The sequence below is a fragment of the Trachurus trachurus genome, assembly GCF_905171665.1.
Source record: "Trachurus trachurus genome assembly, chromosome: 15".
In the NCBI taxonomy this organism is placed as follows: domain Eukaryota; kingdom Metazoa; phylum Chordata; class Actinopteri; order Carangiformes; family Carangidae; genus Trachurus; species Trachurus trachurus.
Window position 1 is genome coordinate 21,776,441 of NC_139906.1, and position 19,416 is coordinate 21,795,856.

Consider the following 19,416-nt stretch of genomic DNA (forward strand, 5'->3'; position numbering starts at 1 on the left):
ACAGGCATGACTGCCAACAAGAAACCCTGTTACATAGCAGAGGACACTCACACGTGATTCCTTTAAATGCAGCAGGTTAGTCTCCACCTCTGCTGATAATGGTAAGTAATGAGAGGCTAGTGACAATAGAATGATATTGACCCTTGTTGATGAATACCTCAATAAACATAAACTGTGCCAAGAAACATCACTGCTGCGACACAAAGACACTGACTCATCACTAAAAGATCTCTTTCTACCCTGTAATCCAATTATTCAAGGCCGTGCATTCACCACAGGGATCACTGAGAATGTCAAACAGTGAGCCGGTACATAATGAAAAGAAAAAAATATTGACCGTTTGTAGCATTTGCAGTCAGGGGAACGGTACACCTTCCCAGAAATGGAGCAGAAAAGTAGCAGGCATCCGTGTTGCCAAATAAACCACACAACAAGAGGCGTTGTGGCCCTGTTGACACAGGGAAACATATTTCTGTCAGCACTCCATCAATATTTATGTTAGAGAGGCTGAGTCAGAACAGGCAGCAGTTAAACTAATCAACAGCAATGTGCTCCTGCATCTGAGCCCCGTAGCCTGTTGCATTACATCAAATTCATGTACTACAGTATAACGCACGCGCGCAGATACAGTACACACATAAAGACGCCCATATGCGCCGCAGACCACCGAGAAAACAAAGACAGGAAGAGGATGGAGGCTCGCGGCAACGTCTTCTATCACAAAGATGTGCGAAAGCCCCGTGTTGCCGGTCTACTTTATCACCACAATTATGATTCAGCATCTGTTCCTCTTAGCGTGTGATCAGCCGGCGCTGCACCGGCGCTGAGGGAGTGGCTGGACAGTCAACCTCTAGAGACGAGCCGCAGATTGCTCTGAGGTGTTGGCGCGCTGCCAAGCCAATTCTGTCCCGTCCTTTCAGATCCTTATCAAGGGCGGCAATAACAAAAGGTAAATCACAGCTCCTGTGCGTGAGTGAGAGACGGGCAGGCGGGTGAGTCCATGTGAATATGTTAACCCCCCGCAAACATGCCTGTGCTGAATGAATGAAAATGCGTGTGTTCGTGTGTATATTCTAAATTGTTTGCAGCAGCACGTGTGTTTGTTTTTCTTTGAACCATGATGAAGCTGTTTATGGAGCCGCTTATTTGCTTGTGTGCTCCGACCTGACTTACAAACATCCTTCACCGTGTGTACATGTGTCCATGCAACAGGCCAGTCAACCGCTAATCAGCTCCCAGCTCACATCCACCCCTCCATCCTCCCTCCCTCCCTCCCTCCTTCCCTCTCTCCTCTCGCCTCAGTGTTGTACCTGGTCAGCAGGCAGCAGTCGTGAAGCAGGGTTTCCTCCACATACACGCCCCGGTCTTCCTGCGTGGTCACAGTGTGGCCGTTGTGACGCCATCGCAGGTCCACCGATTGGTCGATGTAGGAGGCGGTGCACTGCAGGGGGAGCCGGTCTCCACGAAAAACCAGTTGTCTCTGAGACGGGATGAGCTGGAAGAGGGGCATCTCCAGAGGTCCATCTGGAAGATGAGGAGAGAATAAAACAGGAAGGTCAGCTTGTAAACCTTCCCTCCCCCCCTTTTCCTGAGGTGGGAAGGCAGAGGAAGAGTGAGGAGGTCATTCTTCCATCCTTGAGAGAGAAAAGGAGAGAGGACAGAGCTTTTACAGGATGGGCGTTCTATATGATTCTGTCCATTTCGCCAGAAGTGTTAACATGTAGAATCGCAGCATTACATGCATGGAGTGGAATCAAATGAGTCTCATAACACGCCTGCACACCCTGGCATGGACACGCACATTCTTACCAAATGCATCTCCACACACAAACACATGTGCATGCCCGGAAAACACTGTCAACACACACAAACATGCACAAATCCATTCTGTCAAGGTCGCACTCCTCCCCCGTCGTTCCCACATGTTGTTGCTGTTGCTGAGCGAGATGAACAGCAGCTGATAAAGGAGAGCAGCCTTGAGCGCTCTCCTGGACTCTCCTTGACTCCTTACATGTTCACAGTGGACGCCTGCCGCAACACCAGTGATAGGATTACTTACCTCGCAGTCCTTGAGCCTTTTTGCCAGAGAATACACCGACAGTATGGATAAGATTAGAAGACAAGGGAGAGTGTTTTAGTCCGGTGCCAGAACATGAGAGGGGAGTTTGATTTTCAGCGAAAATCCCTTAATCCCCAATCAATCTAATCACATTGTAGGTATATATGCGGGATATATAAGACAATTAAATTACTTCGATCATGCTGAACCCATGAAGCTGTATCCCCGTCGGTGAGTGTGGAGTGGCCATGTGGTTTTGTTGGATCCAGGATGAGCCCAGCACCTTGCCAGCTAACAGAATCCCCTTCAGAGCATGTTTGCACATACGAGGCCAGACATTTCCTTGGACATGCTCCAAAGAGCAGCCCAGGCGAGCACTTTGCCTTCGCTTGTATTCCAATCAGCTGTGGATGTCGCTGCCGTCTGACAGGCAATTCGACACAAGAGTCATAAAGTCTGTTATTGCTTCATGCATCAGTTTGAGAGGGAAATACACTGATCCATGTTGGGCGATGTGGTTGAACGTCAAAAGTCCACGATGGAACACTTCAAGTGAGCAGTGAGAGTTTGCATGATTGTTGATGGTATTAAAGAAGCCACTAAAGCAGTCGCAGCTATTAACACATGCAGGGCTTTGACCTCAATTTTCTATACAAGTGATTCATAATCACAGGTGCATAATCAAAAGTGCCATGCTTTGGAGAGTAACATTAAAAGTCTGTCACTAATATTGGATCTTCCTTGTCGACATCTCTGTGTAATTACTCGAGCTGACCCTGTTAGAGTGGTAAGACTGTGATAGTCCACAGCAACAGTAGCCCAGGCTTTGTTATCTCCTGCGGGTGACACACAGCAGAAACAGCATGGGGGCCATTGACTGTTGACTTGGCTGATGCTGATACTGTTGAAACAACGCTTTGAGCCAAGGATCAGAGTGTGGCTGCTTGCCTTCGGCTGTTGGACAGTGCCAGAGCAAAATGCAGTTATTGGTTGTGTGTGTGTGTGTGTGTGACTGTAGAAGAAAGAGAGATGGAGACAGGGGGAGAGGCATGATGATGATGTGTGTGTGTAAGTAGGAGAGTTCATTAGCAGCGTGGCTTAGTCTGTGAAACACAGCAATGCACACTCACTACCAGAGCCCTGTTAGGATACAGCTAACTGGTGCAAGTCGTCTATTTAAAATGGAGCCTGGAGTGCATCCCCACAATGATCATTACAATAACGTTCAATCAAATATGAAGTTCTTTAAAATATACTCAAGAACTTTTTAATGAAATCTAGGTCCGTTTTATATCCATCATAATCACTTTGGATTCAGATTTCCATCGCACAAATCATTTACAGCAAAGTAATCCAGTCCATTTTTTATCATTGATACAGTAACAGACTCACTGAACCTGATTCACTGAAGCTCATTCTGGCCAAACACATGGTGGCTCTTTTTGTGAAACACTAGAGTGAAGGTAATGTGTTACCATGATTAGCATTAACTGTAATTGTTCATGAAAGATGTTTCTGCAATACAAGACTATTGATGAATGCAACTGTATTTAATTGTATACGTAAATTTACATTAACAGCGTGTCATTTAAAAACTGACAGGCCAGCCCACAGAGAGTGAACAGGGACTTTGATTGGCCAAATGCAAATTCAAATCATTAATCTATGAGAGATTTCCTAAGTTATTAACATATTAAATAACAGTAATTAATTCTACTATTATTTACATACCAGTATATGCCATGTTCAATATTTATCTGTGCCTATTTTGATGGTAGCTATCACAACTTACATCTTTTTACAATAACGTCTATCATACAGTATGACTGAATACTCTGCTATAAGGTTTATTTCCTGCTCATTCTTCACTCACACATGGTAAAGGTTTAACTGTTCAATCCCAACTTTGATCCAAACCACCACAGCTAATGAAATGAAATAAGCAGATATTCTCATGCTCAGTGTCTCCTGTATGTGTTTCCAGAGTCACTTCATTATCCCTTCCTCAAAGAACCTTATTTAAAAGGAGGTGTGTGGCTGAACTTCAAAGACTAATATGACAGACTATGCTGAGTTATATTTGATGATATTTTTATATCATTAAATTATTAGAGGCACACCACGGGCTAAAAGACTTGAGCCCTGCACGTGAAATTTAATTTAATGACACAATGCCGATAAAGGGCAATTGCACAGCTGTGTCATCATGCAATAAATAGTGCTATAGAAAGCAGAGGGTTGTCCTGCAGCGTATAATATGTCATGTGAGCTCCACACTTGAAGTCTGTTCTGTGGCTCTCGTCCCAGCAGTGTTAAAGAACCAGAGGGCTGTGGCTAGATGAGTAAAACAGACGCCTGCTCTAACCTCAACACAGGAAGCACCTGATCCTGGCAGGAAGCTGCAAGCGCCCCTCCATTCCCCCTCATTTGCAGGCAGTACCTGACCTGTATCAGAAGAGGGACAAGGGCTCAGCGCTGGAATGTGTGGTGCAGACATCTGCTACCCATCACACTGAAGCCGCTGGAGAAAGAAACAGATGCATCTTCTATGACAGAGCCTCATGAAAACAAAGAGGGAAATCTCAACGAAGAAATATTAACATTTCAATGGCATTTGAGTGTGGAAGAGGGATATTTTCATCCCATCCCATCATTTTTCTTGATAACGAGGAGCTAGACTAAGGTTCTGAGCACTACCCATCCACCCCTCAGCCAGTGTATGACAAAGTGAAACCATATGGAAAAAACAATCATCAAATAACATTTAGAAATATGGTTGCTAGAGCACCACACTCTGTATCCAATTGAAAATTGCTTGTTGTCAAGTGAGTGAATAAGGTATTGTGAGATGGAGTTGTGCTGTGGAAAGGCAGATGGATCCAAGCATGGCAAGAGCAGGAAGCCCAGAACGTTATCATTGTAATCCCATAATGGATGCTTTAAGGCCTGAAAGCAGCTCTCCTCGTCCTGCCACTGGATTCCACTCATGGCTCTTTGTCCGCACACTGCACAGAATTACCCTGTAATTGCTTTGGATTGTTCTGTGTAAATGAAAAACACACACAATTAGGATTACATAGAATAACTCTGAAAGTCTGAGGTACAGACATCTCAGGACAACACTGTCTGTGTATTCAAACACACAAACTGCAGGAGGTGGAACATGTACAAGCAGCAGACTGAGACACTTTCTCCTCATTAGTTTTCTGCAAACGGTTTAGCACCATGCATGCTGAGCATCGCCACATAAGATCCCTTCACTCCACACATACACTCATGCACAAACACACAGGCCTTCTCCACCACTAACCAATGATTTTCTCATTCCAGAGCAATATCCCCTGCGTCAACCAGATGTAAGGAGAAGAGGAGGATGATTCTATCACATATGAGATACAATTCCCTGTGGACCGCGGCACAGAGCATGGAGATAGAGCATTGGAGGGGAGACGGGGAGGGAGACAGGGGGAGATTGCCTGTCTGTAACCAGTCTTTCAGAGAAAAGAAAGTAAAGACTCTTGGATTTCTCTTCACAAAGCTTACAGGTTCTAGTCGGGGAAGAGGCCATTTTATTCTGCTTAAAAACTCAGTTTGATGCGCCCACTGCCGATACACAACATGTTGCAACAACTTCTGTTTTAATTTTTTAGTCTTCACACTTACATGTGGTCTAAAAGAGACCCTTCACAAGATTTTAAACAATATAGAAGCAAAAGTGAAGAACACCACATTCAGGTGAAGGCAACCTGGGATCAGACACCAGGCCATCTGACCATTTTTTACTCTCTCCATCAGTGTCTTTACACCTGCCAATCATGCATCTGGTCCCAGCAGATAAGTCCAAGTCTCAATTTCTTCCCTAGTCTAGGTCCGGATTTCAGCAATGGAGAAGCATTGGAGCTGCTGAAGGCCTCCTATTCTTCCTCTCATGTGTTAAGAGTCTTGTTAGGTACATAATGTTGTATGTTTGTTTTCATTACTGACGTGCAACTGTAGGCAACTTGCTGTTAACGAATACTAGCAGAGAGATTGTTTTGCCACAGTTGTGTAAATGATGTAAATATAGTTTGTAATCATAGTTTACAGTTAGTTTAGTTTAGAGACACATAACTCCACTGGCATCTCAAGACTAAACATTGGATCCAAAAGTTTTAGTCTCACAATCCAAACATCTTTTTTTCTCTTTCCTTCTTGCTTTTGTTTTTCTGCTCCTCTGCTGTAGGTCAGGGCAAATACACACCATGCTGTGTAGTTTTCAAACGGAGGACCCCCCACTATGCAAAACTGTAATTATAGGGAAGTTTTTGCTGAGCGAGCCTGATCTTCTCCAGCAACCGCTCGCTGCATATTCAGACATCTTCACACCTGGCATCTGCCCAGTTCAACTTTAGTCCTCTACCACTGGCTACTGAGCTACTTAAGAAGAACAACCACCAGCTCAAGTGCTACGTGCTTTACTGAAAGGTCTTTGACAGTGGAATTGGGAGGGCAAAGCAAATTCATTTCCCTACACAGATTTAGGGATTTAGGGATTTGAACTAGCAACCTCTGTAGCATACGCTCCTTCACCTGTCTTTCACAGCACATGCTGTTCCAAACACAGGTGCTACATAATAGGGAAAAGATCACACAAGACTGCATTATTAGATGCAACCTGGAGTTTTCTGGCTGGCAGTTCTGCACTAAATCATGGCTTTATATTAGACTTGTCAAACAGTTCACAGCAGGAGGGAGATAACAGTGAATGGGGAAACTATTATCAGCATAGATCTACTTAATCACGTTCTCATTGTGCTAACCACTTGAAAATGTGATGTTAGTGACATTAAACTGTTTCTTGCTAATGAGAAGTCTCAGGAGGCATTCTTAAAGTATAAAGATATCCCTTATCTTGCAGATTTCAGAGCTTTGCAAAATGCCCAGTCAATCTAGCCTTGAGGTCTGAAAACATTAGCTTCTTCCCTTTAAAATGTGCTCAATCAAAAAAGGAATAATAATCAGGGATTTATGGGTTGGAGGTTTGTTGACTTCTCATTTTGTTTTAGCAAATCAAAGCATGAATTGATCTTTAGACATGTCGACTTGTATGTAGATTTTCTGTTATCATTGGAAAATGCAGGAATTTCATGGTTAGGTATCAGCTTTGCCTCATTCCCCCTTGTGTTCCTGCTGTTTTAACCTCCCTCTGTGTGTGTGTGTGTGTGTGTGTGTGTGTGTGTGTGTGTGTGTGTGTGTGTGTGTGTGTGTGTGTGTGTGTGTGTGTGTGTGTGTGTGTGTGTGTGTGTGTGTGTGTGTGTGTGTGTGTGTGTGTGTGTGTGTGTGTGTGTGTGTGTGTGTGTGTGTGTGTGTGTGTGTGTGTGCGCATGTGTGTGTTGTTGGTTAAGGCCTTCCAGACCAAACCACCTGCACACACACACTTCTGTACTGCGAACTATTGTTTCCTGTCCTCCAGATTCACCTATGCCTGCACGCCAGAACCCTGCACTGCTCAGCTCTATTTGTGTATGAACTCCAGCCTGACATCCAGGAGCCAGCCAGCTCAGTGTCTGTCCCCAAGTCCAGCCCAGTTCCCCTCTCTGCTGCCAATCCCACTCTCTCCAGTAATCTCAGGTTCTAAGGTTTACAATAACTTCCTCAGTTACACTTTGTTAAACTTCTCTTCTGACTCGGACTCTGGGTTCCAAGCTGGGGTCAAGACAAAAGCTTTACTTTAAAGGTAACACACAATGCAGTTCATCTACAAACACCCAATAGAAAAACATAGGCATGGTGCCGTCACAAACCAGCTCCACTTCACTATCAGTTACTCTGTTCTCCCTACTGCATTCATAATTCATTATAGTATTTTATTTTCTCTTCAAAACAGACAATTGCACACTGCTTATCTTCAAATCAGACAAATCACGATGCCCCTGCAGCCAATTGTGAACGATAAAAGAAAGAAAGAATAATTCTGATGTCTCCTACTGTATTCTGCCATTGTTTTGCTTGATAAAATCAACATTGTGAGAATATGTCCCCTCCAGGGAAATAAGTTTTCAAATACTTCCCACCCGACAAAGTCTGTAAGAGAGTCGATTTCAGAACTCAGGGACCTGCTATTTTTTTGATTTAATAATTCTAGCCTCATACTCAAGGACTAATTTACATCTGGGATGCCAGGTGGAATCAATTAATTAACTAATTAACAAAAATGCTAATTATGTAGAACATTGTTTGTGGACAGTATCATTTCTGATGCTACAAATCCAGTCTAACGCAAGAGAAACAGTAAGGATGCATGTTGTTTAATAATGTGGGTAAACTTAATATTTCCAACATTTCTAATTAAGGGAGCTTTTTGTCTGTATTTGTAAAGTTTTTGCTATTGCTGGTCAGTTTAAGCATGAACTGCTGTTTACTCATGGGTTACACCAAGACAATCAACCATTGTTCATTTAACAGACAACAGGTTAGAATAGTCTGGAGTAGTAAGTGAGGAAATGGGCCGACCAGGCTGAGGGTAGCTAGCCTCTTACAGGGAAGTTTTTACTGTATTTTTTTTATTCCCGTTTGAGACAGTGAGTAATGACATAATGTGTGAGATTGAGCTTACAATGTTTCCTATACTGGTCAACAGTAAATGCTAACGTTGGCTATAGAAAAAAAAAGATGTTTTAAGGAAGACATGTTGACAATTTGTTTTCTGTTGCTGCCAAAGAACATTATTTTCGTCTCCTTTCCTCTCCTTTTTTTTTTAGTACTAAGTAATTTATTCGTCCATTCAACAAAACATATACACAAACAAATCAGTATTTCATGTTCAATATGGTCGAAAAGGCGTAGGCAGAAGCAAAGCTTATTTATGCCTACTCTATTTACAGGAAGAAAGATTACATAAACAAAACAAAATTGTGAGAAGATTACAACTGAAAAGTAAAGTAAGTAATATCAAAACAAAACAAGCAGAATCGTTGTTTTAATAATAATAATTTACTTACTTTATCCTAGTGCTAAATATTTATTCAATACATTGATTCTAAACATCCTTTTAAATTGGGTACTAGTTGTACATAATTTTAATTCATTATCAAGGCTATTCCATAAATTTACTCCGATAACAGATATGCATTTGCCTTTAGTATTTGTCCTTGCTTTTGGTTTGTTTAAAATGCAGGCCCCCCTGAGGTCCTCTTCTCCTTTCTTTCATTTAACTCCCTCATTTTCCTCAAGGCAACACTATATAGTCTCCGAACATGGATAGCCCAAATATCGGACCAGAATCTCACTCCCCTATTGACCCCTTGCACGTGACGTCACGTTCCACTCGCGATAGCTCCGGACGCCATGATGGACGGCAAAAGAACAGTGAACGTCAATGTAATTGAATGGGCGCGTTATAGTTTTGTGACATACCGGGGTTGTAGGGTTTCCCCTCCTTTTCCACTGAGCTGGTTCCAGTGCTGGTTCGGAGCCAGAGCCTGACTAGCACCGGTTCTTTGCTTTTCCACCGCTTAAAAACCGGTTATTGGTTCTTAAAACTGGTCTGAAGCACCAACTCCTTGCTGGTCTAGAGCTAAGAACCGGGGGCTGGCCACTGGCAGCGGGGTTACATGAGCAACATGACCAGTGTGAAGATATACAGACACGTTATCGATGCCATTATAAGTTAGTTTATCTACAGTGTGTAGTCGATGTAAACACAGTTGAAGCTAACTAGCTGAGCTACATGCTGTGGCTAACAACAGCTAACGCTCGTATTAAACATAGCACCGTCACAACGTAGTTGCCGCCGGCGGACGGATCGCGGCGATTACAACGAAGACGGCTTCCCGTTTTCTTTTATTTTTCAGCCGGCTTTAATCAGAGAATGATCACTAATTATACAGACGTCGGACTCGGGTCAGGTCTTCAACACCCACGGGTCGGACCAGGTTTTACTTTCCAGGTCTGTTAACTGTAGAACGCAGCAAAGACAGCAGCAGCTGCTGTATGGGGAGTGTGGCACTGACTGACGTTATGGCTCCTCAGCAGTGGAAAAAGCACAGAAAACTGAGATATTCTACGGTGAATAACAAAAAAACAAAAGGATTATTGCAACGGGTGTGTAGATATTCTATTTAAAATAAGTGATAATGCTGTGAGGTTGTAGTGTGAAGTGATCGAGCCACATTGTTGGACGGCACCCATACACAGTACATTATCACTGAGCGCTTTCTGCCGTCCGTCATGGCGTCGCCTCTCGCGTAACGTTCTAATTGTGACGTAGCTGCAAGGGGTCAATAGTCAGAGTTACAGGGGGAGTCGGATTTTGTTCAAACTCAAGCCATGTCTCCCTGCTCCTCTAACCCAGACACGAGCACCCTGTGCTGGGACGCATGGCTGACCAGCCTCCCCTTCAGAGCTCCGGCAACACACAAAACGCTGTCTAGGTTCGTGTTCGATCACTTTCTCGCTTTCTTCGCCTCCTCAGACGAAACCCTCTTTGCTTTCCTCCGGCACCAGCTCCATCAACAAATTCACGTACTGTGCTCCCCTGGGGATGCTCGTAAAGCAGTCGCATTCTTCACCTTCACGGCAGATTGTGTGTTTGGGGGGGTGGGGGGGTGTTGCATAGTGCTGTTGACCCTGCTCAGGCTGCAGCAGCGGCATGATTCATCTTATTAACCGTTTTTCTACCACTTGAATGAGTTTAGAAACATTTTTTAAAGGCCGACAAACTACATAGTGTTGCTTTCAATTTACATCTGTATGGAGCTATTGGAAAGTTTTCTGTTTCCAGGAGCAGGTGTTGGTTGATTTGTTAGCTGGTTAGCGGGTTAGCACGCTAACTTCAGCAAGATGTAATAGTCAACAGTGTTAACTACTGAACTATTAAACTCACATTTCTTCTATACTGGTGGGTAAAAAGCTATAAATTCTAACGCTGGCTATGTAGCAACAGGAAAACGTACAATCACAAGTCCTTACCACATCTGAGCTGTTGTTCACGTAGGTTGCGAAACTCCAGGCCGTGGAGGTGGGTGGGGAACACACACACCGTGTCGTTGCCGATCCTCACCGAGTTGGCCCGAGCCCAGAGGAGCAGCCACTTCAGCTGACAGTCGCAGAACAAAGTCTCGGTGTGGAAGTGCCTGATGGGGAAATACCAACGTACAGTGAGACAGAAACAGATTGCTTTCCTTTGTGTTACCGTATTTCAGCGACCCTACACTGATTACTTTAATTCTGTAGGCGGCTGTCACAGCAGGCATTCTGACATGTGATTGCAGGAAAACACAGGTGTAATTGATAAAAATTAACGATGGTTTCTTTCAGTTTGTGTGTGCCAGTTCCCAGGCTTACTGCTCACCTGGTGGAACACACATCGTTAATGTCATTAGTTACACCTGTGCCTCTCGAAGGTCTCTGCAGTGAAAACAGCCTGGGACTTTCTCACTTTTACCCTTGCCTCTCTATACTGAACCATAACAGATGTGTTTTAATTTGATTTATCCATTTTAAAGACCCACTCCCGTGAAAATCGTGTTTTTTGAGCTTTTCACATGTTCCTGTGGCATTTTTCTTGTGTTAGAGCACAAATCAGCAGAAAAGGAAGTGCAAAATTGCATTTCTGAGTTTTTCTGCCTTCAAATTGCTGTGAACCAATGGCAGACTCAAACTGGCAGTTTCAGGGAGACTGGAGCTGACGTGTCACAGCTCCAGGGGAGGGCACTAGTGCTACAAGCTCCCGCCCCGCTCTGCATCTGGCTCAGAGGTGAAAGGCATAACAGGTATAGCTCACCTGGTAGAGCAGCTTGCACCGTGAGCAAGGACTATGTTGCAGTCTGGGATCGAATCCCAGTGTGGAGTTTTACGCTAAACGCGCTGAATCTGTAATTGTACACTGTCCAGCTGTCAGCGAGCAGGGGGGTGGGGTGCAAGGAGGTGGCTGGGCGGGTGCAGAGCAGCGCAGTCTCCGCCCACCCTCCAGAGGTGCATTGCTAATGAGCTGGTTTTAAAATGGCCGAAAAGGGTCGCGGGAGTGGGACTTTAAAGCAGATATCAGCTTCACGGCCGTTTCGGCTAATGCTGCGTTCAAGGCAGGCTTTTGAAACCGTAAGTTACAGCTTCAAGTCACAACTACGACTTGGTAGCGTTCCAGGTAACCCGTAGCTCGTGTTTTTACCATCCTGTTGTCTGTGAAAGTTCCCTATAACGGCCACTCGTAACTTCCGACCCGTGAACTCGTACCAGATCGAACTGGTATGACTTCACAGGAAGGAAAAACACAAAGTACGAGTTTCTTTGAACGCACCATGAGTTAGCAGCCCCCGCCCTTGTCAGGCATCAATTGGTCCTCGTGCTACGTCACCACATTCACGCGCATCCCTTGGCTGCACACACAGCCCTTCATGCCGTTCTCTCTCCTCATTGGATAACACTTGTATCCCACAAGGAAAATTTTCTCCTCGGGTTACAGCAGAGCAGAGTGACGGAGAGACTCGTGTTTAGGCTGAAATACTTCATGTAAGTGATTGCTGACGGAAAATAGGACTATTTAGGACTTATATTAACAAAAACATTCCACTGATATCTGCTTTAACCACATGTTAAAGCAGAAGTAAGCGATCCGGTCGTTTTGGCTAATGCTGCGTTCCAGGCAGGCTTTTGAAACCGTAAATTACAGCTTCAAGTCACGACTTACGACTTCGTAGCGTTCCAGGCAACCCACTCGTGTTTTTCCGACCTGTTTTACCTGTGAAAGTCACTATAACGGCCACTCGTAACTTCCGACCCGTGAACTCGTACCAGATCAAACTGGTGCGACTTCACAGGTCGGAAAAACACGAGTTACGGGTTGCCTTGAACACACCATAACGTCTTGTCAGCCGATGGAGTTAGCAGCCCCCGCCCTCGTCATGGATCTATTGGTCCTCGTCCCTACGTCACCACATTCAGGCGCATCCCTTGGCTGCACACACAGCCCTTCATGCCGTTCTCTCTCCTCATTGGATAAAACTTGTAGGATACGAGAAAAGTTTTCTCCTCGGCTCAGAGCAGAGCAGAGTGACTGAGAGACCCGTGTTTCGGTCCAAACACTCTATGTAAGTGATTGCTGTCGGAAGATATAACTATTTAAGACTTATATTAACACTAAAATATCGCTTACTTCTGCCTTAAGATAACTGAATATATTATGGTTACATGTGTGTAGAAGGTATATGTTTGCCTTACAGCACTCTGAGAGCCACGAGGTGCGTGAAAAGTCCCACGGTCAGCGTGGAGAAGATGTTTCCAGATAAATTCCTGTTCGTGTAAAAAATAGAGAACACACACACACACAAAGACATTCATTCAGAAACAGACCACTCACCAAAACCAAATTGCGTATTTTGTTATGCATTACTAAGGCTATATCAAAAAACGCCATATTCTCTATACCGTGCAAATTGAGCATAAAGCAAGGCTATTCATGTTTTCAATTTAGGGATTACTCACAATTTTGAGAGGTTGCCCAGATCGAGAAACATATCAGGGGAGAGACAGCCAATCCTGTTGTTGGATAGGTCCCTATAAGGAGAAAAAAAGGTAAAGTGGGAAGAACATCCAGCTGTTCATGTGGTAAATATAAAATCTTTACTGATACTGTCAGGACAAGAGACAGAACAAAATAGGAATCATCAGTAAAAATGTGTCTATGTGTGTTTCATGCATGCCTGGCTTCTTAAAACACAGGGACCTTAAAGAGCTGTCAATGATGTGTTAGTAAACCAGTGCCATGTTCCTTTATCAATTCAACTTCCAGAAATATCTGTCCTGACCTTTTTCAACCTTTAACTCCTCACATAACTATTGCTGGCACACAAACCCCAACATACACACACACGCAGCAGGCTTCCGTATGCAAGTAGCTGAGCGCTGTCGCGTCCGTGGCTCCATGCCCTCGCACTCTGTAATTAAAGAGCTGCTTTGCTGGAGCAGCTGTGGGAAAATAAGCAGAGCACTCGAGTAATGACCAGTTGGGGAGCACTTAAATTAGCACTCTGCTGCTCCCCGAGCCTGGCGCACACGCGCCCCGAATCAGCTTGGATAACGCACTGCTTGCATCCCTGCCAGCCCTGATCCCACTAACTATCAGGCTGCATCATGTCACTTACTCTGAAGCCTATATGTAGAAAACAGGATGAGAGTAATCATTGAAAAAATCACTTGAGTTGAGGAGTCTATCAAATGAAGGGGGAAACGCTTTGCATTGCAAATACATTTGCAGTGCTCAATGTTTTATGTCATTTCAAAGGCCAACTTTGTATATTGTCAATTAGAAAACACACACACACACAGAAGCAACACTTGCTTCCTTTTACAAATAAAACTTTAATTGTTAAGCAAGAAAAGACAGCCTTCCTCAATTCAAAACACTTGAGGTTTGGGCTTGGAGCGGTTTGATGGGCAGGTAATGATGGCCAGGGCTGACCTTCTACAGCCTGCAAAGGTTAAGATCACATGGCAAACGGTGGCAGCCAAAGGCCAAAGCAGGCACATTTTCATTTATTCTTGTGCAGTGAAAAATGAAAAAGTGACAACACGTAATTTTCCCAGTCCAAAACTCTATTTGAACCTAAGTATCAATGGATCTTACCTCAAAAAACATTGTCAAATTCACAGTAAGCCAACAGTGGTCAGTCAGCATGACAGCAGATAAGGTCACTAGCAATAGTGCTACAGTAGCTCGGCTAATTCTAACTCCCTGATTCTTACCCTGAGGGTTGTGACAGTTTATACAGTAGGGCGTCTCCCTGTGGTATTTATGTTGGCAAAGAGTAGCTACATTAAGCTATGTACAGTAACCAACTGTCATGTCACGTAATGGTTACGTCTAAAGCAACCGAGTACAAAATCATAATGTGATTATTACAAGTTGGGGTGCAATGATAAACAGCTGTTGGTGCTAATTTTCTGGTTGGGTGGTAATAAACTGGCGCAACAAGATGACATAATTAAAAGAGCAGCGTTCAAACCTCAAACGGTTTCATTAATTCTGAGGAGCGTTACAGTCTGTTTCATCTGCCACTGTTTTCCTTCTCCTCTGTGGAGGGGGAGCCTCAACGGTCATTTAAGTCACATGCCTCATTAGCCTACGTCATGATTTATCCACTGAATCTGTTTCCACTGCATTTTGTCCTATTGAACTTTTATCTATACACTTATTTTCCAACATCAGGCAAAGCTAAAAACTTTTGTGTTAGTTTATATATTGATTTTTTTCAAACTTTTTTTATGCTTAAATTAAAAATGTGCATAAAAACAAGTGGATGGAGCCGCAGAAGAAGGTCAGTAGTTCTAATCCTCAAATACTGAGCAGAGGAAGTGAATGACAAATGCTCTCCCTTTCCTTAACCTCTACAGCTGATGTGCCCTCTGGCAAAACATGAAACCCTCCCAAATCACAGCGGGCAGCTCCCACTTGTGAATGTGTCTGGTTGTATTAACATGATGGAGGGTGCTGCTTAAAAAAGGGCTCCTCTTAGATATGTCTGGATAATGAAAGTTCACAAAAGCCTGAAGTAGTAGTTTCAGCACATTTGCCTCAGTTAAACATTTCACTACTCCCCTCACTCTGCAGTTAAGACACTCCTACTCGTTGTCTCTAAAACCAGAGGACTTGTCCCCGTGTCCCCTGGAGAAGCCTATTACAAGGCTTCATCACACTTACAGTCTCCTCAGAGCCAGCAGACCACGGAAGGCCCCGGGCTCCACTGTGCTGATCAAATTATTCTTCAGGTCCCTGGAGAAGAGAAGACAGAGAAAAGGAAAGTTAGCAACAGTTAACTTTGACTATCTATCTATCTATCTATCTATCTATCTATCTATCTATCTATCTATCTATCTATCTATCTATACTGACATGAAGACATTGTTTTTGAGCTCTTGCTTTGCATGCTTTGCTGCCTGTATAAACCAGCGCCTTCCAAGGAAACGCGATTGATTCAAAACGCACATGAGGATGTTTATATTGCTCACAGCATGCAGTCTCCACAATAATGGTTCACTATCAGCTGGGAATAAAGCGAACGACTCGGTTTTTCAAGCTGCAGGAAAGAGGAAAATTGAAGTCTACAGTAGCATGAGGACAGCTTTGAGCTGAATATTAAAAATAAGAGAACTCCAACAACCAGCTCGTCTTACTCTTGAATAAATTTGGAATTAAAACCATTACCATTGTTCATATATTATTCAAAAATTTCTGGGGCCATTCATTAATGAATAAGCTTGCACCTGTTAGCTGGACAGCACAAACTATTTCCTAGACCACATCCAGACGAGAGGCAAAAACACACATGTTGAGGTTTTCAGGCAGGCACTCCTTGTCCGCCCCCGCTGCCTATACCCCAAAACCTCTGACGCTACTAAAAATGGATCTCAGAAAAATCTCCTCTCTGGTTTTCTCTACAAGCCAAAGAAAACTTCCTGAAATTGTGTCCCTGGTTTCCTCTAACTCTGCACTGTGTGTCCAGTGTGATCAGAATGAGAAGAAAGGTAGCACCGTTTCCAAAATGTGAGAAACAATGTTGCCCAATTTTTTTTTATCCCCCCCCCCTTTTCTTTTTTATGTTATTTAAATTAACAGTCCCACAGGCCGAATCAAGGCCGGGCCAACAGAAACAAAACAAGAGCAATATAACTATCAGCACCACAGTCATTGTCCCAAAGTGAAAATAAAAGTAATGCTAGAACTCTGTTTATTCGACATGTGGGACAGTTTGGTTACAAAATGCTCCCTTTTACCTAACAATGCAAAGACTAAATAACTCACCACACCACATTCACTACAGGATGAGAGGTTCACAGGAGCCCTACAGTAATCAGCGCAGCTCGTACATGGTCTGAAAAGCCTCAACTGTGGTGGTGTTACAGTAACTGCTGTTAATTTGCTTGATGTGAAGCATTAGTTACACATACAGAAGACAAGCCATCATTAGCAGCAGATAAATGACTCCCATCTGAAGTTAATGATCTGCGACTTGTATTAAATTGTTTGCTACATGGTTAAAACACATTGTCTGCAGCATTAGGACTCTGTAACACGGAACTCCAACCAGGTTGTAGGCAGACTTTTAATGTGGAAATGTGTAATTGTTATGCACCTCCTTCTTTTTCTTTCTTTTGTTCTGATTGAAGAAGCTATCCCGAAGATTTCTCTTGATCTGGTATTTGAATTAATTGCCCTCATCATCTGAACACAGAGCTGAACCAACAACTGACTATTTCTGTTGAATTTTCACAATCAGATTTACTAATGAGACTTTCCAGGATTTGTGATTCACACGATAAAAAAGGTGCAGCCCACCTCACAAGGAGCGGCCACGCTGCCTTTCTTACAGACTGACCTCCCGGTCCAGTCGGGTCAGTCGGTGGCTAGCTATCACCTCCACTCTCTCATCCACACTCGTCTTTGATCATGAGCAAAACGCTACAAAGGAGCGGTTGGAGGGTGGAGGTCAAAAGGTCACCCGTTGTGCCGGCAGCACCTCCTTTTATCCTGGAAGCGTCTTGCAGATCTGCTGCTGTACAGTCTCTGAATTTGCTGAGTGTTCAAAACTTTCCACCTTATCGACTGACTGCCTAACCAAGGGTCAGAAGTCAATGCTCAGGGAGTCCACATACAGGAAATGTGCCAGTGCACATGTATCAAGACAGGCTGAATCCAGTTCTACAGCACACGCAAGCACCAGCAGAGACAATCTTGAATGTCACTGAATTGTCACTGAATATCTTCGATACATGACTTTTTGCGATTCTACTCTAGTCCTGTTATTAGGTGTCAACTGTATCCTTGTTTATTTCACTGTGGCCATGGATGAGGTAATTTTTAAAAAGCTGTATAAAACAAATGATGGCATCCTGGGCAACACGTCAACCTTTTATAGTCAACGGACCTGAGCCAACGAGAATCTGTGAATATATGTCATAAATTATGATTGTGTGTTAAACTGCTGGGGCTCCAGACGGGTGGGGTCTTCTACATAATACGACAGGATGAGTGCCAAAAAGTTCCAACAATCAGAGGAAACTATTTGAAAGTGAATTTAGCATCCTTCTCTGTGACTAACTGTCTGGCACAATCGCCAGTGTCCTCTGTCAGTGAGCTGCACACATCCACACTCCAAACAGGATGAAACAAACTCATTTGCGCAAATTATTTGCACAGCATACATCATAGTGTGATGTTTGCACTGTTGTAGCACAGTTTAGTCCTGTTTGATTCAGTGGATTTTCCACTGCCGTTTTGATGTGGACCCTCGGCAAAATATATGTGGACCCTTTAGTGCTCAGTAGTCATTACTACATTCTACACGCACTCAGCGCTCATGGATCTCGTAGTTTGTGATGCTGTCACCATGGTAAAATCTGTCAGAGATGGACACTGTGGCAGCTCCCACTACAGCAGGTTTCTCCAGGACCAGTGATGACACACACATACACATGTTTATACAGCCGTCTTTGTGGGGTCACCAACATGAAGCGTTGACTCACTGTAGCCCCTTACCTTAACCTTAAGACATCACAACTGAATGACCATAACCCTAACCTTAAGGCAATTCTAAACCTATAGCACTAAAACCATATCTTAACCCTCAAACTGCCTTTTAACCTGTCTGTCTGTGATGTTTCGTGATTGGTAGTGCCACGGACCCCTAAGTGGGCTTCCAGTTTTCAGATTCAACAATTATAGAAACACACTTATTGTCTGTTTCTTGTCTTTTCCAGGTGCAACGCCCACTTTACATACAGGAAGAAGCAGCAGTGACGGTCATGACCTCAAGAGGTCTCCCTCTCTGCAATCTCTCTAAACCTCTGTATGCACACATGATCAGGTGTATAAACTATTCAGTGGTCCACAGCTGCTCTCACCTTGGCATGCTCATTACATTCAAAATCCTCAACATCGGTTATCAGAACCCTCAGTCAGGTGGATTTTCCACCCACCCATTCTCTTAAGCGCGTAGCCTGGTCAGGGTGACGAGGAGCTGAAGACATCCCAGTGCACGTTGAGCGAGGGTGGTCCTCGACTGATCTCCATTTACATATTTCACCTGTCCGTCAAAACTGCACTGCTTCACAAATAGTACAGCACATGCTTATATGCGTACAAGCCATGAATTCTCAAAAAAAGAAATATATACACATACATACCTATACGTATATCAGGCACTCAAATAAAGGCCCAAAGAATATGTTCAACTACCAGTTTAGCATAATCTTCAATTCCTTTTTTTTGTTTTTCAGTGGTACATGAACGATTGGAGCTGAAAATGCTGTAATTTGATAAGTCAGTGTTAAAGCGGGGTTTATGGAATATTATAATTAAAAAGAAAGGCTGTGATATTGTGAAC

At 43.7% G+C, this 19,416-nt stretch overlaps 1 protein-coding gene across 1 annotated transcript in view; it reads right to left on the minus strand.

The window, feature by feature from the left end:
* adgra1b (adhesion G protein-coupled receptor A1b) overlaps nt 1–19,416 on the minus strand; it is a gene marked incomplete at both ends in the record, with an annotated part of 168,525 nt that overhangs the window by 124,974 nt on the left and 24,135 nt on the right. Inside the window, 5 exons of the mRNA XM_083987586.1 lie at nt 1,311–1,524; nt 11,009–11,172; nt 13,256–13,327; nt 13,520–13,591; nt 15,735–15,806. Coding sequence (XP_083843712.1) covers nt 1,311–1,524; nt 11,009–11,172; nt 13,256–13,327; nt 13,520–13,591; nt 15,735–15,806 — 594 coding nt within the window. The remainder of the gene's footprint in view (nt 1–1,310; nt 1,525–11,008; nt 11,173–13,255; nt 13,328–13,519; nt 13,592–15,734; nt 15,807–19,416) is intronic.